Source organism: Dromaius novaehollandiae, chromosome 9 (assembly GCF_036370855.1).
Source record: "Dromaius novaehollandiae isolate bDroNov1 chromosome 9, bDroNov1.hap1, whole genome shotgun sequence".
Classification (NCBI taxonomy): Eukaryota; Metazoa; Chordata; class Aves; order Casuariiformes; family Dromaiidae; genus Dromaius; species Dromaius novaehollandiae.
Window position 1 is genome coordinate 17,631,760 of NC_088106.1, and position 25,269 is coordinate 17,657,028.

Genomic DNA, 25,269 nt, shown 5'->3' on the forward strand with positions numbered 1-25,269 from the left:
AATAAAAGAGTAATAATTGTGCTATAGCATTAGGTAGAATTTCTAAAGACTTAATAAATGTAGAAAACAAATTGGATTGAGATCCTTAATTCCTTTTATTATTTTTTTAGGGGATGAAAAGCTTTATTAGAATTAAGCTCATCTGAAACTTATTATTCTTTCAGTATGCTAATTAATAGAGCAGGATCATGAATTTGTTAATTAAAATAAGATACCTCAGGGAAACTGAAATTAATTTTGATGTCCTAACAGAGTTACTATTATGTTACTAAATCTTGCGGCTGTCCTACCCATTTTTTTTTCTTTTCTCTTCCCCAAAAGTGAGTAAACATTTTATTTTGTTTGAATTTAGAATTATAATGTGGAACAGCTACTTTCCGAAGATGTGGAGGAGATCAGCTGATAGTTTTAGGGTAGCTAAAAGTCCTCTGGGGGGTGTCAGACTGTTTGTGTAACAACCACAATGTGCTCTGAATGAACACACAACTGTTCACCTCTAGGTCGTTGAATCCATGTTAGTAGAGCTTAACTTGTAAGCAGTGACTCCAGTAGCCTCCTATGGTAACTCAGCAATACTGGTTTATTTTTTCCACAGATGCGACTGGTAGAACCCACCCATCAGACAGTCATCTTTAACAGAATTGCTCAAGGTGAAAAAATTAATTGCACCTTAACTGAACGCCTTTCAGGGATGATGTGTCGTATGATAGCAAATACTGTGGTCAACTGGGTATTGGCTATGTTGGTAAATTAGCTCATGTAGTGTTTTTTAAGGAAAATCTGGTCATTGCCGTTCAGTGCTTTGGTGCAGTCGTGGAGCATGCGGACTGGGTTCCTGGGAGACGAAGGGGCCAGGAGGCCGTGCTCCGGGAGCCCGCCAGCAGCACCCCAGCTGTTCAGGGCACTCGGCCGCAGACCTGCGCTTGATCTGGGCAAAGTAAAGCCCCCAGGTGCTGACAGGGAGGGGGCTGGGTCCTCAGCACCTGTTTCCTCTTCCCACAGATCTGCTGCTTTCCCACTGCACTGTTCGCTAATGCAGAAGTAGCTAGATCTTACCTTGTGCCTTGACAAGAAATCAAACTATTGATGTGATGGCCAATGCAAATGTTGATTTCAATTTAATTTATTTTTGAATAGAAGGAAAAGCATCTGAAATACAATATTTTCCAAGACTCGATTTTTCCCATATAGATTCTCCTTTAGAATTTGGATTTTTTCATGGAGTAGAGGAAGGGAAAAGGGATAGGCAGGTAGGAAAGAAGTGTTACTTTTTCTTCCAAAGCAGAGCACAACAGTAGTTCCAATTTTAACCAATGAATTTTCAAGGCCAGTGAAGAAATTCTGCATCATCACCAAGACTGTTATTTGTGCTCTCTATTCCAAACTTCTGTTGTTAATGACTGCACTAGAGGATAGAAATAATCTTTTTCAGTACACCAACGTGTATTCTTTGAGTATTTTCCTTCATTTTTTTCACTGGGTTCAACTGGTATATCTTACAGACAAGCACTAGATCTATTTTTTGGAGGTTGCTGAGTAGTTGCAGTTTAGTTAGACTTGTGAAAGCTTACCACTTTCCAGAAAGAAACGCCTATTGTTTGGTTTTAGCATAAAAAAATGCTCAGAGGAATCTGGTTACATATAAGGAGGGCTCCTACTGTTCAGTCTGTATTTGCTAAGCAAAAAGAAGCCAGGATAGTTTATGAATTTCAGTTTAACTTGGCAAATGGTTTCAAGCCAAAAATAAGTAAATCAGAGGGAAAAAAAATCACTTTGTTCACTTTCACAATAGCTTCATCACAGTACCATTTATGAAAGTTTAAAAAAAAAAAAAAAAAAAAAAAAAAAGGCGTTACAATGTCCTTGTTTCCAGTACACCCAGTCAGAGCAGTCAGCTTTGGTGTCTTATCATCACTGTGCTCTTACCACTGAACTCTAACATCATGCTGTCAGAAACTCAGATCTAATGATTAGTTAAGAAAATTTACCTGGAGCGGAATAGCTTCAGGAGAGGTTGAAAGAAATTCCCTCAGTAATTAGAGTACTCAACAGTTAGGGCAAATTCACTCGGAGGGGAGAGAGCAGTTTAAAACTTCATGACCAAAGGGAGGATTTGGTACATAGTCTGGTACAAGACACACTCAGGTCTTGAGTACTACTCTTCCCTTAACATACTTTTGCTTAAATCGCCTTGGTCTGCTTATAAATCAACCCCTTAATGCTCACATTTCCTCTGCTTTTATCCTAAAACCTATATAAAACTATTAAATTGAAATACTTGGGGTTTCGGTTGAGTTCAATGTTTTGTTGGACTGAACATTTCATCCTGCTGTTTCAGAACTGCTTGGAAATCAAAATGTGAATGTGTAAGGTGCTTGTCGTCGGTGCTCGGAGCCCCTTGGTGTACTGTATTTTAATGAGAACACAATTTTTTAGGTGAATGATTAGGAAGAAAAAAAAAAAGCCTTCCCTTCATCTATTCTGTCATAACTGGGTGTGGAAGCCAGCTTATGAATTTGCTAGTTGATTGCTGTATTTTGCTGACATCTAGATGTATATTTGAGCTCAGATATATATCAATACTTATTGAGGATAGTATTAACATTTCTGATGTATACTCAATACCCAAGTACCATTTATAAATATAAGATTTTGAAAAGTTTCTTTCCTGATTTTTCTTTAAGATTGTTATTCTGAGCCTATTTCTCCTGGTTCTGTTAAATGCAAAAGAAAGAGCAGATTGCTCAAAAACTTATTTTAAAGGTTGTGTTTTTCTTTAATATATGCACAACAGGCACCTTGTAGAATGACAATGGTAAAACTACCACCAAGAGATGGATGACAGAAACCTGTTCCACAGTGAGCATGTAATGTGTGTGCTGTCAGTGCCATCAAATTACTGGAGAGAGAGATGGCCAGTGCTGCAGATGCCAGAGCACTAGTTGCAGTATTTCAACATGATTGCAGATGTGTTCGGAGGGGAGGAGTTACTGTAGGCACGCAAGCTGAAGCAAGATGCCTCAGAAATCAAAGTTCAAGTTGAGATCCATATTCGGTGGTAGCAGATTTAAGAAACTGTTTTTTTTTCTTCTTTTCCAGTGCAGAAAACAATGCTGGGTAAAAATCTGGACATCAGAGCTTCTTATTGCACAGAGTCTCAGCCTGATTCTTGCATCCCTGCTCTGCATTTCTCCTTGTGCTGCAGGGAACCCTAGGAAAGGGAAGAAGGTGGTATAATTTGCTATAAAAAATGGAGGATAGCAGTGTGAAGCATTAATGCTGGTAATAGGTGGTATATTAAGGACAGTAACCCTTCATCACCCTTAGCAGCAGGGAAGCTAAGGTATTGCTCAGTGAGGTTTCAGCTGTTTTTTGTGGTGCCTGCATGCTCTCCTTGATGTACCTGCTGGTATGGCATGGCGTGCGACTTGCTCCTCAGACCTCAGCAAGAGGAGGTGGGATAAGCTGTTCACTCTTGTGTGAGCTTTTCTTGACCACAGGGATGAGGGGAGAAGCAGTTTATGTGTAACTGCTTATTGATGCAGGTGGGTGGGCAGTTATAAAGTGGGGAAAGGGCAGTGCCGCCTCTTCCTCCTTTCCCACTGACTGCCAGGGGAAACACCTTTCACTAGGCTTATAGGGCAGTTTTCCCAAGCAGAGTGGGGAGCAGGACAGCATTTTCAAATCAGACAGCATTTACTTATCCTTTGACTTTTGCTCCTGTCTCCTGTTCGTAGCTCTGGCCATGATGCCTGTAAAATAGAGCCGTGAAGAAGTGTCTTTATGCGGAGCCACACTGTACCCTTGTTCTGTTGACCCACCTAGTCGATTAATGCTACATGTATTCAGGAGAAATACCTGTGTTTTGCTTCTGTGCTGCCTAGGACAATGATGTTTTAGGCTTCCTACAGACTGCAGTAGTTGATGTGAAAAATAACCATAAACTGCAATGGTGTTTCTAGCCAATTTATTGCAGATGAGTCTGTGACACTGTGTTTTTGCAGGAGAAATGGTTGTAGAAAAGATGCAGTGTAACATTTTTTCCGCAGACTGCAAATGATACAAACTGAGACTAGCCAGATGAATACTTAAGTGATTGAAGGGTTGCCTATTCTTATCTCTCACCTCATATACAATGTGATGGTGCCTCCAGGTCACTCACCTGGGCTCTTTGGAATAACATTTCCAAGTTGACATAATGCTTTATGGGAAAGCGAATGGGTTGGCCTGTAATGCGCGGCCAGGCGGCAATAGTGATTTTGGAAGTGATGTTGCCCGTTACTGCGTTCTTCTCCCATGTGCTCCTCTGCTGCAGTGGGGTGGGTCATAGTCTAGTGTATTGAAAGCTTCTGATAGTTTATCTGTTATTAATGTGGGATGAAGTGTGAAAATAATGTCACTGGTGAAACAGAAGCAATCACTTTCTGATAAATAGCATGTTACTGTATCAGAGGATATGAATGTGCTCAAATGCCAGCATATGTGAATGTGCTAAAAGGTTAGTGTGCGCTAGTATATGAGTGAGTCTAATACTCAAAGGCCATGCAGCCATTACAAACCCAACCTGAATTCAACTTCAAGCTGTAAGGTCATGTTCTCAAAATACATAAATTAAAATATGATAAACTGTATGATCATCTCTTAATAAACTTGAAAAATTTTTCAAATACTTGGTTGAAAAATTCAGAGAACAACCCTTTAAGTGTTCATGTAATTAACAAACAAGCCTGAGAGTTATATAGCAAACTATTTCGGCCAGTCTCTCGGGCAAAACAAATTGTGTGAAACAGTTGAAATGTTCAGGCTGCTAATGGGCTTCACAGAAGAGACGCCCAAGAGCTCATATTCCTTGTTGCTGTCAGCATGGCATTGCAGTCATTTTATTCTCATGCTATCATTGTAATGGTTACAGAACAGGAACAGATAAGTAATGATGCAAGGGGGAACAGTTACCTAATCTGACACCTTTCCTAGTAAAACGGAACACAAAACAATCAGATCTTAAAAAGTACAAAATTAAATACTTTGTGGTTTCCCTGTTTGTTTAGCCATTTTTAAGAAAAAAGGTGGAAAGATTCTAGATATGTAAACTTGTTTGAGAAAGCACTACTTGCCATGATAGATGGGGCTTTAGACAGGGCCCACTGAAAAAAATGTGATGGTGCCCTTTGATGTCAGGAGGGTTTAGATGAGACTTAGAGTACAAATCTGACTAGCCTTGCTGATTTTAATGGATCCATGTTGCCTTGCAGCTTCTGAGGATTTGACCAGCAATTTTTATAAGCTTTACAGTATGGGAACAAATAAATTTTGCAGGTAGAGGAAATCTATGTACCCAAGCACAGTCGTTTCTTTTTTAAATAATACCTGTAAGGGTGTTACAGGTGTCCAGCAGCTTCACACAGAGGAAGGGAGCACACACTGTTTTAGTGTGCAGGCTCCTAATGACAGTGTAAATGCAGGCAGTGACCCCCAAAGCCTTCCATGAAGGTCAAAGGCATCAAGCTTTCTGTTGGCAAAATCCCATCTCGCTTACCTAAAGTCACTTCCATTCTGATTGCCTAACGTCCTTAAAAGTTGGACTGGAAAGAGTTGTAAATAGTTCTTTAAATGTTTGTCTTGTGTTCCTGAGTAGTTTTTCCATGAGTTTTTAAATAGCTGTGTTTTCTACAAAGATGGCTGCATTTGTGCCTGGATAAATATGATTAAGTCTTCTGTTCCGGAAGTCCATAGTGATGCTGCCTTTAATCACAGCTGCAGCAGATTTTGACCCACATATGAGTGTTTATTAAAAGCAAAACAAAATTTTTCAGGTTAACAAAACTATTGAATACCTAATTTTAATTGCAAAGATCTGTGTTAATAGAGGAATATGTTTATGAATCCTTTGGAGATCTCAGGCTCTGCTCTTTACCAACCTTTACTCTTCAAATCTGTGAGAATTATCCCTGGGACCACTTCCCACTCTCAAATCTGGTTACGTGTCTTTGCATTTGATCTCTTGACTCCAAGCCATCTGAATGGTATAGACTTAGCAGTCCCTGAATTGCTATGTGCTGTCTGGCAGCCCAAATATGCGCACAATCCTGAATAAACATCCTGGCGATATACCTTGGCCTCAGTTTCTCCTCAGCCCACCACATAGCCAGGACCTGGGAGCCTTGTTGTCCCCAGACCACTGCAAGTCCACGGCAATCCTCTGTACAAGGGCATCCTATGCGTCGTCTCAGCAGGGGAGGTACACTGTGGGAGGAAACATAACTAGTCTCAGACCATTTCTGCAGGCAGTCTACGTCTGTCATACACAACTTCTATAGGAGTGGTATATGGAACAGGAGCATGAACCTCTCTTGAGTTGGAAAACTACTTTAGCTGATACTGGGAACCGGCTCTGGATCTGTTTTATGGGTTAGCTGCTAGACAGTAATATCACTTGTATGCACAAAAACAGTGTGTCAGATACTGAGTATGGTACAGCACAACTGTGCTGTATCAGTGCTCACATGTGTCCCTCTTGGGGCAGACAGGTATTTGGCCTTCTCAAAAATGTTTTTTAAATGTATGAGACATCTTCTTTCAGCACAAGATTTTAGTGCACATTTTGTTTATTTCTGGCACCCTATTTTCTTACTGTACTTTGTACAGTGTATTGTACCGTACACTTGCTTTATGCATCAACAGAATTATTTGGCTTTTTGGTTTGGTTTTCTACAAGGTAAAGTAACCCCCCCCACCCCCTTTTTTAAGGTAGATGGGTGCCCTCTCATCTCAGTTGCTTTTTGAAATTTTCTCATCCATTATTTCCAAAGTTAGGTTTACTTATTTATCAGGAGTTTTCCTTTTCCTTTAGGAAGCTTAAATTTTGTGTCTGCTCTCTAGGTTAGAGTCTATGTTACAGATAAGCACATCTTTGACAAGGAGAAAGGAAGCAAAACATTTTAGTTATCCTTGATCTTTATCGCTAGTGATGTCAAACTTCTTGCCAGCCCAGAAGGATTTATTTACTGTGGCATTTTTCAGCTACTAAAGACTTTTTTGTCTATAGGCTGCCTTCTCCCTTTGAGCCGTGTTTCCAGGGATGAGCACAGCAGGATACCTGGATGCTAGCCTAGAAAAGGTTGCCCTGCCGCACACCACGTGAATTCTCAAATGAGCAACTATAAACTCCCAGGAAGCTTTGCATAGCTGTATTTTTACACATGCCTTTGCATTTAGTCGATAAAAATCAGCCTCCATATGCTTTTTGCTTTAGAATGAGTTTTTTTGTTTATGTTCTTCTTTCAAAAATGCTCATCAGTAGCATTCCTGAACTGCAAGCCCTGGAATTAAATCTGCTTGGATAACCTCCTACAGACTGTTTCAAACCAGTAGGACCTGCATTAACAGAGAGAACAGAATATGGTCCCCAGTACCTCATTCCGATCCTCCTGGCTCTGTGCATAGGCTCTGCCATTCTTGCAGTCATGAATCATATCTGCCTGCAGATCACATGTGCATGATCTCCATGGCGACTTAGGCACTTGAGGTAGAAATATGAGCGGGTAAGTCAAGGTTACTCTCTCTCCTCCTCTTTTTCTCTCAGTGCGATGCAGGTAATTACATGGGTTATGTTTTGATCTGGACTGTGCTTGTCTGAAGCAAAATGTAGACAATCTGTGTTAATTCTCCAAATTCAGTTTAAGCATCTCACGGAGATTAGCAGAGCACTGCACGGTGCAGGGGGGTGGGGGGCCATGTATGGGGTCCTATTTGGGTCTCTCTCAGTGCAGGAGCAAGGTCCCTTATAGGGGAGGTGGATGCTACACGAATGGAATATAATGAGAAATCCAAAGTAGCTTTTTCTGCACTGAACAGTGGAAATGTTGACTGTGGGCCAGCAGTAGAGAAATACAGGTAATTAGCTCCGGTATCTTTAGTGAGTAGCCTGAAGAAATGGCAACATAAATATTGAATTAGAAAGACTGAATTTGTATGGTCTCAGAATACATACATACATTATAAGGCAGATTTTTAGGTCTAATGTGTTCAATTAGCTTGTGGGTCCATTGAAGTTTTACCTCTTCATATTCACAAAACACTTTTCCTCTTTCTATTGGTGCAAATGACTTGAAATGAATAATGCTTTTCTTGTTTGTTAGCATCATCTCCCCCTGTTGTCCATCGACATAAAATGCAGTGTTCTGCAACATGAGAAAGGCAATACATTTCCTCCAGTTCTTTTGGAAGCTGATATGAAGTAGACAGACACCTTCTGAAGTTTTGTGCATGCTGTGCTCTTTTTTTCTTTGCTGCAACAAGAAAAGCCTTTTCTTTTAACCTGGCTTCCTTTGAAGAAGTAACTCAGGAAGCTTCATGGCCTCTCAAGGTAAGTGCATCTATAGTCTGTATTTTTAGATCATGTTTACAGAAAACTACAGTCGTGTACGTTTCCAGCAATCAGCAGTCTGATGAAATGAGAGTTCCAGGCTGAAACCACAGCAGCCAAAACACAGTTGTTCTGGCTCCCTTTAATTTTTCAGCATTCAAGAGGCTCCTAAGGAGACTAAAATCTACACTAGAATGTTATTTGAACAAAATATATTACAAAATGTTAGCATCTGCGTTCAATCAGAAAAATTTGTGTTTGTATCCTTGTGCTTAAACCTGTCAGCATAGAGTGTATGGGAAGGTCATGTACTGATCCAAGGTTAACATCATTTTTGCACAGCTTTCATATTCTGCTTTGAGAATACCATATCAGCAAATGCTTTTCACTTTCAACACTGGTCAGAGTCCTGATAACCGTGTAGCAAAAAGAAATCTCTGAAGAATAATTGAATTGAATCCAATTAGTCCAATTTGGATTCATTCTTGTCACATATTGTCTTTAGCTGCAGCCATTTGGGTTGTTGGGACGAAAGGTAAACATCGTAGTATGCTAATCTCAAAAGTTTGCTAAACTCATTTTCCTGTGCTGTCAAATACTAAAACAAAGCAGAAGGACCCAAATCTGTTTTTTCTTAACATGAATGCAACCACACAGAGGTCACAGAGCTCCGGTATGATATACAGAGGCAAATGTTGGCCTGTGGAGTTCCAGCAGTGTCTTATTTATATTTGCCAAATGTTTGACCCCCTCCCCCTCTAAAACACTTAAAACATTCTGCTTTTACAGCATGAAAAGTTATACAGCAGCAAGTAGGTGTTAGAGCATTGTTGCGCTCTTGGAGTATGCATTTTTCCTTTGGGAGGGAGGATTTGCTTACCTTTGCAGCCACTGTAAAGGAGACCTGGTTATGTGTTTTAACGTATAGTGGTTAGCAGCAGTAGCTAAGTAATCTTACGTAATGTAGAGTTTTCATAATGAAGGAACATACTAACATTCTTCTGTCCGGAACTAGTGACTCTACAAATTACAATTATACAGAACATGCACTGTATCATACAATAACTTTTAAGTCTTCCCGTACTGTAAATGAAACAGGAGATATCCACAAAAATAGATGAAGCCTCTGAGTAGCTCAGATTTTCATCAATATTTAATGTATTTACTGTTTGATTTTTGTATAGCTTAAATTTGACAGGTAGAACTGCAGTTCGTTGTCTCTTCTCTTTATCGTTATTCAAGAGTAACACTAATGCTTGGCCGATGGAACTTCATGGCATTTCATGTAACAACAAGAGTTGCGGCAGTAACAGAACCCTGTGAGGTAAAATGATGCAGAAGAGCATATAAAATATTTATTACCCAGTTATACATTTTTAAAAGCCAGCTACAAATTCAAAGAGGTTACTACTTCTTCCTGTGGTCTCAGACTTTGAAAGCAAGCAGCGGCTGCAAAGATAAATTAAGATCAAAATATGATTAAACGATGAATCAGCCACAACGAGTTCAGATAATGCTAAAGGATCTCATTTAAATCCACAGCAGCAAAAGAGAACTTCAGTCTTACAGGCAAAATTTCTTCTGGACCTCCAACCCCGTTGTGCCTAAGTATGGTCACACAGGAGATTAAAAAAAAACAAAAAAAAATCTGTTTGGGGACCACTTTACTATCTAAGCGCAGGAGCTTAGTTTAATAATGGGACTTGTTATTTATGTGCAGAGAACTTCAGCTTGCTCTTTCTTGTTCCGCTGTGGCTAGTGCCCTGGATGTACTGGAAAGATGCTAATAATAAAACCAGTGTGAGTTGAGAATCAAATGAATGGACGTAGGCATATAAGTGCCTATAACAGAAAACAGTTTCATTGCCTTCAGTAATACCAGTCAAGGTAACCAGCACTGTGTCCTAAAAAAAAGTGTTTGCAGAAGCAAACCAGAAAACACAGCTTAATGGCACCCGGCCTCTTTTCCATTAAGATAATAATGAATAATATACAGTAAGGGGCTGTAGCCTTTGATATCAGGGCCATAACATCCAGCTTTTGGAATCTGAGATCCCTGAAAAGATTATCTCTAGTTAAGAGAAAATATATGAGCCTTTAAGATCCTAGAAAGTAGCCACAGTCTACATTAGCAAGTAGTTCAGCTCAGTAGGAGTAGGGTGAAGCAGACTGTGCCAAGGATCTTGAGGCCCAGCTGCCTGTGGCTTGTCTAGCTCTAGTCTTGTCCCACTGACCAAGTGCTCAACAGCTGTTAGAGTGAATTAGATGCAATCCAAGGTCACGTCTCCTTATTTAGTTTCATCTAACAGAAACTCAGTTTGCACACTCAGACTGCTTCACGAAGCAAAACAAAGTGCTGTAAGCATAGGACCACCAGGAAATGCACTTCAGAGCCTCACTCCTGATCCAAACTCAAATGCTGTCACATCCAGGGTGTGACGTTATTTTTGCAGTTTTGATCCAAGCAGCTAGCTGCTCTTTGCCCCTGTTCATTTCTATTTTTTTTCCTCTTCCCACAGAACCTCAAGGACAAATAAATCCAATCTTTAAGGATCATCTCCCTGGTTCTTCTGATCTTCCTGAACAGAATAAGCCTGTTGAACCGACGAGTGTCGGGAAGCAAACATCACACTCTCATAACTTGCCACCTGGTCTGGAGTACCTGAGCCAGGTCCTGATACTTTCCAAATGTTAGAATTGTTTTGTTTTTTTCGTAGATTTCTTTGATTTGTGTTTGGGGTGGGAGATATTTCATTTTTTTTTCTTCGGATGGAGTAGGTGGAGATGGAGGGAGTTGTTTTAAGTATTTCTCATTACTCTGAAATAAGGAACATAGGACAGACTAGTCCCTGCTTCATTGCTGCTTTGAGCTCTTCAAGCTTAAAAAGAATGGTTTTCTTCCCTCTAGGACTTGTTCTAGGTGATACTAGTACCTCACTCTCATCATCTCCCCAGTTCCTTTCAAGTTCCTTAAGAGCTAATTCTCAGGGAAACCACTATTAAACTCTCATTGACCTCAGAAGGCTAAAACAGTCTGTGTGCTGAAAGTATGTCACCTCCTTATAACCCACACTGAGGTGCATGAAGGTCTTCTGGGCAAATTCCTTGTGCCCACAATGAGAATACTCTCCAGGTTAGAGGCAAGGTCCTTGGGAGGCAAGCTCCCAAAACAACAATTTGTGAGTAGCCTGGGTGGCTACAAACCAGCACCCACTCTGAGTTGAGTCATGAGATGGGAATATGCTGGTGCTCAAGTCAGGGAAGTACATGGAAATGTGAGCTAGTGAGTGGGCCACATGTAGAGGAGGGAAAGGGAATACAGAAGCCTTCTCAGCCGTATTGCTAAATGTGCAGCTGTCCATCAGCACTTTGGAAAACCTCTCAGCTCCTAGAGCACAGATTGCTGGTCAGCCTTGGCTGTGGCCTGCAGCTCCAACAGCTTCAGCTGCCCTATTCTGTAACAGCTTATCTTCCAGCATTTTTGTCCTTGAAAGGGATACTGCTGCTCCTTTGAAACCAACTCTAGTTTGCATTTCACATATGGCTGGATAATGTCACTCTTGTGTATGCTTAGTAATATTTCCTGCACTCTGGTTTGGGCAAGGGGCAGAATCAGGCTCTCAGTGTAGTCAGGTTATTGTCAGTCTGATGTGTTACACTCCTGCGTTTGCACGTGATGGCGCTGGGGAATATTTATTTCAGTCAACATTTGTATTTTAAATATAGATTTCAGTTGTTTTTTATAGAAACAGGAATTGGATGTATTTTATATTTGGAACTGAAGCTACTTAGCTAATGAAACTGGGAGACCATTCAGAAACCATCTTTCATGTAGAGTTATGATGTTCATTTCATAGTGCCCATGCACGAAATGATATGTGTTGTCAATTATCTGAGCATTTGTTCACGGACTGTGGGAGCTACATTTTTTAGTCTAAAAGTGATTACAGTAGTGAATACTGGCAGGTTACATATTCAGTCTTCTGTACAAACATGAATTATACCTCAGATTTATCCATGCAATGTAGGCAAGCAAATTCTATTACTCCATTTTATAGAAGCTTTACATCTGACAAAGGCAAAAAAGCAAGTCACTATCAGAATCGTAACTAGAACTAACGCTTCATGTTTGTTCTTAGCCCAATAATCATGCTGTCTGTGCTGTAACCCTCATGGTCTCCCCAGACCATGCTCTCTGATTAGGCTCAGTTTTCTCTGCAGTCTGAAAAGTGTGGAGAGCATGTTTGTGATTGTAAGCCTAGCTTTCTGGCACAACCGTGTTTGCCAGGGAACAATTAGTTGCAGGTTTTCTATTAAGGATTTTCATTGTTTGTTCAGAAGCATTTAACCAAATATGATATTCCCAAGCAAAACTCATAGATCTGAATGCTTGAGAGTGGATGAAGAGTGCTAAGGAATCCTCATTTAGGTATCGCAACATCTGTTGGAGTAAGAGCTTGGGAACAGTAATGACAAAATGACTATTATAACTATTTCCATTCAGCTGTAGATCTCTGCTCTCTAGAATGTGTTCTAGAATCAAGCCATGAATCCAAGATGCTGGAGTAGGAAAGGTCCCAGGATGATTCTTGAGTCAGTCTCTGTTATGTTGCTACCTGTGCTGCTACGCTTGTGATAAGAGGCTGTCAGCCTAGCACTCGCTGTAACCCTTCCTGTTCAGGGAAAGTCCTGATGATCTGCTGTCTTGACTAATATCGGGGGGGGGAGCAAACACCACTTCCTCTTCTCTTTCTATGTTTTCTGCTTTTCTACTTTACTATTATTTTTCTGGTGTAGTCCTGCTTCCCACTTTCTTGTATTTAGACATATTTAGAGACCTTTCCTCCCCTTGACATTTTACATATATCCATAGCTATAGTTCCCGTGCATTGCAGAACATTTTAGTGTGAGATGCTAGTAATACTTGCTGTGTGGCTGAATCAAAGTAATACAGACTAGATTGTATCAGAACAGGAGATCTGACTGGAAGCGAGAGATCTGCCTGCAGAATGAACACAGGGTTCACAGCTACTGGGATGAAACCTTTGCCTTTACCCTGATGTGTTAAGAGATTTTCAAGTAATGAAAAAATTCTAAAATGTACGGCGCAAGGTGTTTGTAGCAGAACTAGGAACATGTTGTTGCCACTGGGAAGACCAGGATATTGCGTATCCTTCTGCTCGCCTGTGAGTTCAGGAAAGAGGGGTCCACCCTGAAATGGGCCCAGAGAAGCGCTACTGGAACATCTTGGGGAACAGAGACCCTGCTTTGAAACAAGAATGTAAACATTTCGTGTTTAGGCTAGCAAAATGGTATCAGAGAGGAAATTGTGATGGCTCTTATACCTGGCAGAGTAAACAACCCAAGGGAAAAAAAAACAATTAATTTACAGAATGATCTTAACAGAACAAAGAGTAGGCAGATAGTGGCTGTGAATAAATATAGGGTGACAAATAGAAATGAGGTGCTAGGATTACCTCCTGCAGGAGTGAAGATAGCTGGATAGATTTATTAGGGAAAGGGGAATATATCTCTTAATAAAACCATGTTTGCCTCTGAAAGCAGGAACTTAGTGAATCTCACAGAGAGATCCCTATGGTCTTATCCTAAACAGGAACTCAAGGACACAGCATAAAGTACTGGATGTAACAGGTAAGGAAAATATCTGCCTTGTTCTCTAAGGCCAGACAGCAATATTTCACTCTGCAAGTACACACCTGAAGTCAGTGGAAGAGGCTGAGGAGCAATCCACTCCTCTGTTTGAAGTATGTCAGAGACCAGTGATAAAATGTTCCTACACTGGTAAACTGATACCATGCTTTCTATAATCATTGCAAAAGTGATGCTCTTTAAACAATTTCCTACAAGACAGATCATTATTATCTTCCAGATCATAGCCATAGTTCTAGTAATTGTGCAGTGTCCATCATGAAAATCAAAGGAACATGGTAAGAGAACTCAGGGAAGTATTTTCCAAGTAGTGCATCAGTGTGTTTGCTGCCATCTAGGCTTACACAGTTCTGCAGTAAGCTTCTTAGTTTAGACTTTGTTAGACTGATCAGATGTAAATGTAATGCCCACAAAACTGAACAGATGTAATTAGCTGTGTATAAGGAGTTTTAACACAGCTGAGGTCAAGAGGACTCATCGACCCTTCTAAATCATAGGGCTTTAGGGTGCTTTCAAATGCAACTGAAAAATTCCCTTAATCCACAATTGCCCCAATCAAAGATGCATCAGGATAGCCTTCATAGACAATCCGGTGAACAGCAAAGTAAGGAAGCCCAAGAAGTGATACTGTACTTGCCATATTGTCTAAATTGGTCATTGTGTACATTGTACACAGTAAACTAATACATAGACCAAAATCACTCTAAGCTTTTAACAGTTCATCAGTGCTCATCAATTTTCCATTTTCCTGTGGAAAAAATCTATATTGGGCAAATCAATATTAAAATAGTCGTGGCAACTTTAACCTGCTTACTCTGCTTTTTTTTTGTTAGCAGAGCTCTGTAGTAACTTCCCATGAGCTCCAAGAGTTCTTGGGCCTCATGAAATTCAAACTACAAATAGCAGAGATTCTTGAGAGAAGATTTTAAAGTCCAAATATTTTTTATTTTTTTCTTTTAATTACTTGCACGCATATTTCAGACAAAAATGAAAGGGCTAAGGAAGTTCTTTCTTACCAGCTTTTGCAGCTTGGACTAGCTGCTGGAGAGGACTAGAATTGACAAATGGCTGCAACAGTTTGAATATGTACCAGGCAAGAGTTATCAGTTGTAAAATAAACAAACACTGGAGTGTTGTGGCATGCTAGTCCTAGAAGGTTGTTGTATGCTTTCTGTTTTCAGCTGTGGCTAATGGCAAAATCCCGTGCCAAGTGTTTGCCCATCAGGAATTTAAGGAAAAGAAATTAGCAAGGCCCAAATTGTCACATCAACCACACACTAAAAAGTCACATGAAACTGAAAGTTAGATTGAAATTAAGTCTTACTGGTTTTATAATATTAATGACTCCTTTCTAGAATAGAATAATGTTTGAAAGACAATAATTACAGAGAAGCTGGTTATCATGGCCAACAGTTTTTCACCTGCATTTGTAATCAGCTCACAGGCTGGGATAGTTTCAGTGAGCTGTGGGGTTCTCTAGGGAACTATTGTTTTGCTCATTTTGGTGCCCTGTAGTGACTGCTGATCTGCTGGCTGCGGTCTCAGTGCAGAATCCTGGGGCATTTGAAATCAGAGTTTTAAATCATGTGCGTTTATCTCATGGCTGTGCTGCCTCCTAGTCTATAGCTTGACCCTTACCTGCTCCTGCAGGGCATTTTGGAGAGATGGCTGTGATGTATTTTGAGCGCAAACTTACCTCGTTCTTGCACCATCTTGATGCTCAGTACTTACCCTTAGCTTTGAAGTATGACAAATAGGGACTGTGCTCCGCCCTTGCCAGAACATGAAGGGAGGAACACAAAAGAAAAGTCCTGCTTCTCATATACATTTTTTCCATTTTGGTTGGCCTCCTAATTCCCCCAGTGAAGATCATTCTCTTCATATGCACAAGTAAATTACATGATCACAATGCCTAAGGTCACACACTTCAGCCATCACTTCAGGGAGATGTCTAAATCATGACTTGAGATATCCCTAGACCACCCAGTTCATGAACTTCTGGAAAAAAAGAAATCTTGTTACAAGTGAGATGAGCAATGTAAAGGGACAGGTGATCACTGTGACATCTCCAGACCTTTCCAACATCCATCATCTTGTGTTTTTTTTGTTTGTTTTTTATTTTTTTAAACAGCTGGACCGGATAATTATTCATCAGCAAGTGGAGCTTCTTGAAGGTACAGTGTGATTCTCATTGCTCTTTAACAGCGCTGACACAGAGATCTCTCAAATGATTTTAAGTCTTGCCTTTGACTCATTGAAGTCATTGCAAACTCCCTTGCTCACCTTGCATCAGGCCTGTAATGTATTGTTAGGGTGGTGAAAGTTCTTTTTTTTGTACTTCTTCTGCAGCGAATCAACAAGGAGGAAGAGGCTACAATGAGCTGCTACTCCAACCCTAAAACCTCTCCCTCAAGCAGCTCTCCCTCAAAGCCATTAAAGTTTAAATTTTTCCATAAGTTGGAATGTTGGTTATTGTCTTTAACAATAAGTAACATGCTGCGATGCAAGGTAGAGAAACAAAGTGAATAAAGAATGAAACGTCAGAAGACATAAAGTAGAGCACAATAAATTGTACTTCGGTGCTTCCTCAAAATTTGTAAATGCTGAAAAAACATGAAGTTCTGCAAGTGAAAAATCTTTTAAAAATTATTTCTCCCATTCAGTGTTTTAGGCCTGATTCTTGGTTACCTCTCTGAGAGAAAGTTTTGTCATTGAAGTGGCATAGCTGCATGTCATTACTTTTCACAGAGTATGTAATAATAAAAAGCCCAGACCGAAACTCAGAATATGAATTCTGTTTTGTGATATGAACTTCAGGATGCAGTAAACCGAAGTCTTTGAACTAAGTCTTCCTTCAAAATACAGATCTAAAATTAGCTTTCATTCATTATTTTGTTATTATTGTATATTTTATTGGTGTTGTCATTTCAAAATATTTTTAAAGTCCATTCCATAGTTTTTTTTTTTAGAATACATGTTGCAGAGAAGACTGATGCTATGAACTCGTATCCAAAGCTGAATTTGGTGAGTCTTGGTAAAGGCTAACTCTAATTCTAATGCTATACTAAGGTAACAGGCTATTTGTTTTGCTTTATTAGCCTTACTTGGCACAGAGACCTGCAGCAAATATGAAATAAAAAACCATTTGGGACAAAGAGTTTACTTTGCAGTGGAAGAAAATGGTTGCTTTGATCGTAACTTCTGTTCGCCTATAAGGTCTTTTACCATAAGGATTGCTGATAACACAGGCCGAGAAGTGATTACAGTGAATAGACCCTTGAGATGCAACAGCTGCTGGTTCCCATGCTTCCTGCAAGAGGTGAGCGAATCCTAATTGCCTTTTGTCCAAGCATCTCAGTGTATGTGAATAGCATTAATGAAGACTCATACGACCTCTGTCTGGGAGGAATTCTCATGCCCACTTGCCAGACCGGTGAACCCTGTGGAGGATAGTTATTGTTCTGACTTCTTCATGTGGCAAAGCACTATTACAGTTAAGAGAAGAATCGAAACAGGATACTGACCACCAGGCTGTTTTCTTTCATTTCCTTTCAAAAAACATTTTTACAAATAGGCCTTCATATAGAAGTAATTATTGATAAGCAAGGTCCTTTCACAAGTAACATTCCCAGCATGTCTCCTCACTCTTTCGTGGACTCTTGCTTTCCTGTCAACCCAATAAAGCCCCAAACTGATGATACAGATTCTCTCCAAACAGTTAGGTAACACCCTAAATCACTGCTTGCCCTGACACAGACTAGCATCTACAAGTGCAAACCACCCACTGTAATCCCAGAGGATGTGACAGATGGAAAATTCCTGGAGGCCATTAATCTGTGTGGGTATTATCAAGAAGTAGCACTGTATCATTCCATTAGTCTGTACCTCTGTAAGGCCATATACCCGCAGGAAATTGTAGAACTCTTAGAAATACGCTGTTTTTAGTGAAAAACACAGATCCTTTAGAAAATTAGATCCTTCCTCCTTATTTTTGACTCTCATTTACTCGCACATCTTTTCTTATTTTATGACAGTGTTTTATAGACTCATATACCTACTTTCTCAATATTGCATTAAGATTTTCAGAAGAAAGGTCTTTGGGTAGCAGCCCAATTACTGTATAAAAATCCTACAAGATATTCACTAATTACACTTAAAACATTTCAGTGTATGGCTTTTTCTCAAATCTTACACCATATGTAAGATGTTAACTTCTGGTGCAGTTTTTGAGCTTATGATTGTTCAGTATATTTGAAAACACCATTGTAGAGCCTTTTTAATACCCATTTAATGGTTCAGTAAAATTATATGTAATTATACTCAGTAAATATATATTTTGTAATTATATAAATAATATAGTATTATGGACTTTTATATACTTATATAAAACTAGATTTTAAGATTTGGTTTTGTTTTGTTTGATAGTTAGAAGTTCAGTCCCCACCAGGTACAATAGCTGGGTATGTTGTCCAGAACTGGGACCCCTTTCTGCCTAAATTTACTATACAGAATGAAAGCAAAGAAGATGTACTAAAAATAATTGGCCCATATACAACTTGTGGCTGTTTTGAAGATGTTGTCTTTGAGGTATGTTTCTTATAAGCATTACAATTTTTAAAGTTTTACTGCTCTGCATAAATGTCGCACTCAAATAAGCTATCATTAAAAATACTATGTAAACTATTATAATTTGGGAACAGAATGGCAACAGTGTACATCACAATCCCTGGCTTCCAGACTCAGATTCCTACAGATATTTTTCAAGATAGGAGTGAAAATTACATCTAGGAAGAAAATATTTCCCTAGGTGAAGTCCTGGTCCTACTGCAGTCCATGAGAGCTCTGCTGTCAACTTTGACAGGCTCAGGATTTCACCCCATACGCAGTCACTAGTATGGGGTGACTGTGACATTAAATCCACTGCCTTCATTGCACTCAGACCGAGAACAAACAGTATTACTGTCCCTCATGTCTGCATCCATTTATCAGCATTCCTCAGGAGAAAAGTAATCTCTCAGGAGAAAAATGGGAAGCCATTGAGATACTTGAGAGATGAGAGGGAAAATGCGAGAAGCTAGAAGAAATCATAGGCAGAATTTTCTGACGTGAATGAAGTGTTTTGCCTGAGTTGAGGAATCATAAAAGAGCTTCTGTTTTGATGAGCTCCTCATTAGCCAGACGAAGACAAATTCAGTGGATGCTGTCCCAAATTTCAGTATACTGTGAGAAACATAGAGATGGCTACATCAGTCAGGAGGAGGTACAATGGGCCACAGGAATGGTACTGCTGTGACTTAGAGCTTGTCAGAAGAACAAGGAAAAAAAAGAAATTAATTGTGAAAGAAGAGAAAAAATGGTATAAAATTTCACAGTGGCTTTCCCCTACTTTTCAGTCAGCTCTTAAAGATAACATTTCAAAATTTGTAAGAGAACCTTTCTTGTGTGACATTCTATAGGTAAATATGACACTATAGAGCATTTAAGAGAGAAGAATAAAAGACTAGCCTGACATACTCATACAACATTGCATACTCTGCATGTCAGGGTGAAATCATTAATTGTGGGGAGTGTCTATAATCAGTGTATATTAGATTTATTTACATTTAGGTTTATTCCTTTTTTCATTTCTGCAGGTAAAAGCTCTCAATGAAATGTCAACAATTGGCAAAATTTCCAAGTACTGGTCTGGATTTGTAAACAATGTATTTACCAACACTGCCAACTTTGGGATCCAGGTCCCAGTAGATCTTGATGTGAGAATCAAGGCAGTAATGATTGGTGCTTGTTTCCTTATTGTAAGTATGCAAAATCAAGAGGAAGCCCCTACAGAACTGAGCACGCTGGGACCAAAGTACTCCCTGACAGCTGTGATCCTGCAGAGGAGTGCTGCTGAGAAAAGCCAAACCCGATACCTGAAAGATAACAGTCAACTGAAAAGCTTTTAATTTTCATGGCTGTTTTTATTTCTTCATGCTTTGCACCTCTAAGTTCCTAATATTTTTATTTTTTTGGCTGTCTATTTAACTAGTATTTTACATGTAGCTTAATATTACACACAGCAGGATCGAATTATGGTGCACAGCAGATCTACCAAAACCCCTGGCATTATCTGTTGTGTTTGAATGGGCGTACGAACCAAAACAGAACAGTTATGTTATCTCTATTGGTAATTTAAAACACTGAGTGCAGTTCTCAAGTTCTGGGACTCAACCAATCACCTTTAAATTTGCTGTTGTGTGTACCAGTTTGGTCCCCAACTGGCATAAGAATTCTATAGAAAAAGAAGAATACTTCACACTAGGATTAAGGATGGAGTTGAGATGCACAATATTAAAAGTTGTGAATTGATATTTGCCTGCCATGCTTAAATTTGTTTTCTCAATGTGTATGTATTTCTTTTGCCATCATTAACATGTTAATATCAGCATGCAATGGTGCCAAAATCATCTGGAATACTTAGATCAGGGAATATAGAAGAAAAGGATAAAACTATTCAGATTATACTGATAATCTGAATACAGGAATTGTTTGCTTTAAGACAGCAACAATTCAGATACTTCAGTTTTGTTAGGTTAGAAATGTAATTTTCCTGACACTTTAGATTTTCAGATTATCTGCTAAAAAACTCTTGTTGCTCAGTGACAGAGTAATAGAAAATGACTGAGTAATCTAATTACTTTATGTAACAAAAGCCTACAAGTATTGCTTTTGATGATAATTGTTGCAATTTTTGCACCTTTCTTACCATTCATAGTTTGTTTATTTGTAGGACTTAATGTTCTTTGAAAATTCTTTGGATGGATTATAACAAGATGATAGAAACAATAAAATATGCAGAATGTGTTTCAGTAAGTAAAAAAGAACATAAATTGATCTTCTTACTTTGAAGACTTATACATTAGATACTTTCTAATTCTTTTTCATTTTCTTCCAGAAATCCCCTGAGCTTTGGACATGATTTTGAACTGCACAGATCCATGTTCCCTGTAGGAAAAGGAGCTACTGATGATGTTTATTAAAATGTCTCATGTAAATAATAATATCCCACTTATGTTTTATATGCATTGTAGCTAAACATACACTTTTCATACAGAGCACTGTTGCTTTGCTGTTCTCTTCTCCCTCTTTTGATGTTTCTGCATGAGAAATCATGAAAGATTAGACTAAGACTTGTAGCATCACTGATGAAAGTCTATATTTAGAGAATCCTTTGATGTTCTGCAATTGCTAGTACTAGTTATCAACCATGTGAGGGTGTGTTCTGGGGGTTTTGCTTTGGCATTTTCACAATTTTAAAGTCATTTTCTGATTTGTTGGTTAATTAATAGTAACAAAATGAGTTCGATAGTAACAACTATAAAGACATCACCCAATGGGAAGTTAAATATGGTGTCTATTTAGGGAGTTGTAAGAAGGGAACAGAGATTTGCTAGTGATTTAATTTTATGGCAAAGATTTATTTAATGAGGGACTGCTAAAAATAAGGCTTGCGGAGCTAGACTTGGGAACTAAACTGTGTTCAAAAAATCTGGACTGCCACTGCTTGTATTGAAGGCAGGCAATAAGGTCTATGTGCTGGATGCACACAAATCACCGTTTGCACAGCCCCGTGCCGGGCATGCTTGCTCCTGTCCCCTTGGGGATTCCACTAAAAGCTTTCTTTTCATCTTCATAATATCTGGTGATTGATAACTTTTCTTTCAGCCCTGCCTGAGGCCAACCTAGAGCAAACTCCTCCTAGGGACAGAATCATTCTCTTCCTCTGGCGAACTCAGGTATTTTCTATGATAGGGCTGTGAAGCAGGAGATTTTGTATTTACTTCAGACAGCAGAGAACTGAAATACAGAGCTATACCTTCAGGTCAGAGCTGTGTGGGTACTGCCAAGAAAGCTCACAAATAGTCAGTGGCTTGACTGTTTCAGAGGGCTCTTCACTCCTACAGTCACACCTGGTAACACTTAACTCTTCACGACCTTTCATGCCAACATGCTTTTACTTGTACAAGTAAGTTTAGAGAACAGCTTTCCTTTACAGAAGCATTCATGATATATATAATATGTAAGACATATACAGAAAAGATTATTTGTTGCAAAATATTTGCTGTATGAACTTGCTTATGCCTTGTTCTCTCTTTAAAAATTCCAGTGAGTCCTTCAAGAAGAAAAACAGTACCATAAAATATTGGTGATAAGTAGACAAAAAATAACACAGTCACCACAGTTTCCTAGGGGAACATTTTACAAATCACCTGGAATGCTGGATTTTTTTAGCATGAAATAGTAATTGAATTCTTGTAAATAACCAACACATCAACGGAAAGGAAAGGAGATGATGAATAATTCATAAAAATGAAAAAGAGCTAAATTTATCAGGTGATTAATTCTCAACAAATATTTAGACTAATTCTAAATTAATGCTCATGGATATGAATTCAAACACAGTGAAGCCAGGAAGTTGCAGCTAATATTCCTATAGTGAAATTAACTCAGGAATGTTTATAGATTTAAACTGTATGTTTTAGATTATGTGCCACACTTCTGTATTTATATAGATTTACATATATGTCTTGAAAATGATTGTGGTTAATAAGCTCTGACAATCATCATTATCTGTTAACCACTTCACTGCTAGCTCTTGCTGCAATTTTTAGCTGTGCAATCAGGCTGGAATCTGCAGAAGTTATGAACTCCGCAGGGAAACACTGCTGGCACCTTTCTCAGGAGAAAGCACCCGGCACTATTGCTATGAGCTTTGTGGGCAAGAAGCTCCCTCGTGTGGAAACTTTTAGTTTTGCAGAAGAATACAGATGGCAGCAGATCCTATTTGCCATCCTTGCTAGTTTCACGCTGGTGTAATTCTACTAAAAACAGGCCTCTCAATCCTGACTTACTCCAATGCAGATTGAGCAAAAGAGACAGAATTGCTATTTTAATTCATCCCTCTGAATCCTGCTGCCATCCTAGGCAATTGTAGCATTGTAGCAATGATCTTGCAACTTTCTAGGTGCAATACCATGTTCTTCAGCTATTGTTGAACTGTGTGTGTCTGAACACCCGACCAGCTGAACGAAGTGCCTGATGAGAGTGGCAGGCTGCTGTGCTCATGTGCCATGTGTCCTCTGCAATAGCTGGGATTTGTATGACCCTTAGCAAGCTAACAGCGTCTTCAAAGCAAGTATGTCCACCCCCATGGAAGTCAGTACAAAACAGGGTCTTATTTCCCAGCAGGGCTGAATTTGGCCGTAAGTGTCCACATATGCTGTGTAGGTAAGCAATATATACCTATATATGTTCTTTATATATTGTAACCAGATGATAGTACTGTATTTCTTGCATTTAGTGACTTTGTTGCTATTTTGTGTTAGCATGCCTTAAAAAGAAAAAAAAAAGAAAAAAAAAAAAGAAAATGTAACACTTGCATATTTGCGTGAATAGGCTTGAATGCCCCTGTCCACCTACCCCCTACCGACCTACCAAAAAGACCTGAGGGTCTTTTTGCTTTCTGTACCCAGTGACAGCTTTTGGGACATGCAGGAACTGGTTCAGTCCCTGAATAAAACAAAGCACTGGCTCGGCTGCAGCTTTTGCTTGCTAGAACTTCCTCAGCAGCCTGTTTCACTTTGGTCATATCCTTTAGTATTTTGGTAGTGCCAGTGCCAGCATTTTTGCACTGGAAGCTGCTTCAGCTAAACCACAGTGGCCATACAAGTGCAGCTCTGCATCCTAGCAATGATAATGGTGATGTTCTCAGTCACTATTACTAAAGAAAATTCAACATATACAAACACTTATAAAAGCTGCACTTGTAAAAAAAACTGGTAACTCTTTCTTATTAATAGCAATGCATTTCATGTTATGAGTGCTCTATATCCTCTTTACAAAACCCACTTTTCACTGTTCCTCCACTGGTTAGGAGTGGCTTCTCAAAGGAGAATTCAGTATTCCCCCAAAGGAGGGCAGATATTCTCTAAAGCAAAATTACATACTTACACAACTGCTGTAGTTAAGAGATAAAAACAGAAACTCTCCTGAACATCATCTAGAGGGAAATGTTTGCTCTAATGAAAGAGATATTTTAGCAAATCCAGCAAAACAGCTTTTCACACTTGATGACTAGCCAAACTATAAAACTGTGTAGTATATAATTCCTATGTTCAGTAGATGGCAGCAACAGTTCATTATTGCAACACTTAACTTTCCACAGGTCACAAGCTGTTCGCAGGATGGCAATTAAAGATCAACCCACCTTTAACCTGTAATTGTTTTCTACCCTTAATGGGAAGATTTTATTTATTTGTTGTTGTCTCATATTACACGTCATCGTTTTGGGCCTTGGGGCTCTTTTGACTAACCCAAAACCTATTTTCTGTTCCTGGACACTCTCTGGTGTTTCCACAGGCAGAGAGGCTCTAGCTCACAGGTCTGAGGAAGACATCGACGGGCAGAAAAGGGGAGAGCCCCTAGCCCAGGCTCTTCCTCACCTCCTGCAGAAATGGAAAGTGCTGTGTCCAAGGTCCATGCGGTGGGAAGGAGCTAACTAAAAGGAATAGCTTTGTGGTGTGGGCCTAAGAAATGTGGAAGGTTTCTGTGGGTAAAATAACTTTGCCTCCAAGTCCTATGACCCTAATTCCACCAGCATGCTGTCCTGGGTGCAGAGGGATGGAAACCCCAAGCAGCAACACAAGCCCAGGTGACACAGGTGCCAAGGAGGCAGCTGGTTGCTACTTTGCCCATGGGAAGACCAACCACTTTTTGTAAGAGAATGGCAACATCTGTGAGATCTCTTGGTTATCCAGTAATCTGGGGGTGGCAAAGAGGACTTTTTGTGCACATTGGGAAAAAAAAATTGTCTTAAACTAATTGTGTTATTTGTTTTAGAATTAGACAAACCCACAAATGATTCAAAATCAAAATTTTCTTATAGTCATCGAAGTGGTACCTGTTCAAAAAAAAAAAAAAGAAAAAAGAAAAAAGATATGCAATTTCCTCCTACTGACTCTCCTCTTAATTGCATTAATGGTATGTTCTGTGTTAGACTGATACATTAAAGATGATCTTTGAATTAAACTAGATTTTTAAATTTACATTTTTCCTTCCTTAAAAAAAAGAGCTTCTATGGGGATTAGGTGGAGTAGGGGGGAGATGTGGTTTCCTTAGGAAAAATTAACTCAAAAACATGTGAAAGGAGATCTGTTATTTTTTCTGTAATCTTAAATGCTTTTCTAAACACAATC

General features: G+C 39.3%; 1 protein-coding gene across 1 annotated transcript; it reads left to right on the forward strand.

Annotated features, from left to right (window-relative positions):
- Positions 1 to 7,214: 7,214 nt before the first annotated feature.
- On the forward strand, positions 7,215 to 25,102 carry LOC112981714 (phospholipid scramblase family member 5). The gene is made up of 9 exons (XM_026097574.2): positions 7,215 to 7,541; positions 8,139 to 8,365; positions 10,885 to 11,036; positions 16,167 to 16,209; positions 17,134 to 17,354; positions 18,461 to 18,622; positions 19,669 to 19,830; positions 20,805 to 20,883; positions 20,970 to 25,102. Exons 2-8 carry the CDS (start codon positions 8,353 to 8,355, stop codon positions 20,841 to 20,843), a joined length of 792 nt encoding a protein of 263 aa, XP_025953359.2. The 5' UTR covers positions 7,215 to 7,541; positions 8,139 to 8,352; the 3' UTR covers positions 20,844 to 20,883; positions 20,970 to 25,102.
- Positions 25,103 to 25,269: the final 167 nt, after the last annotated feature.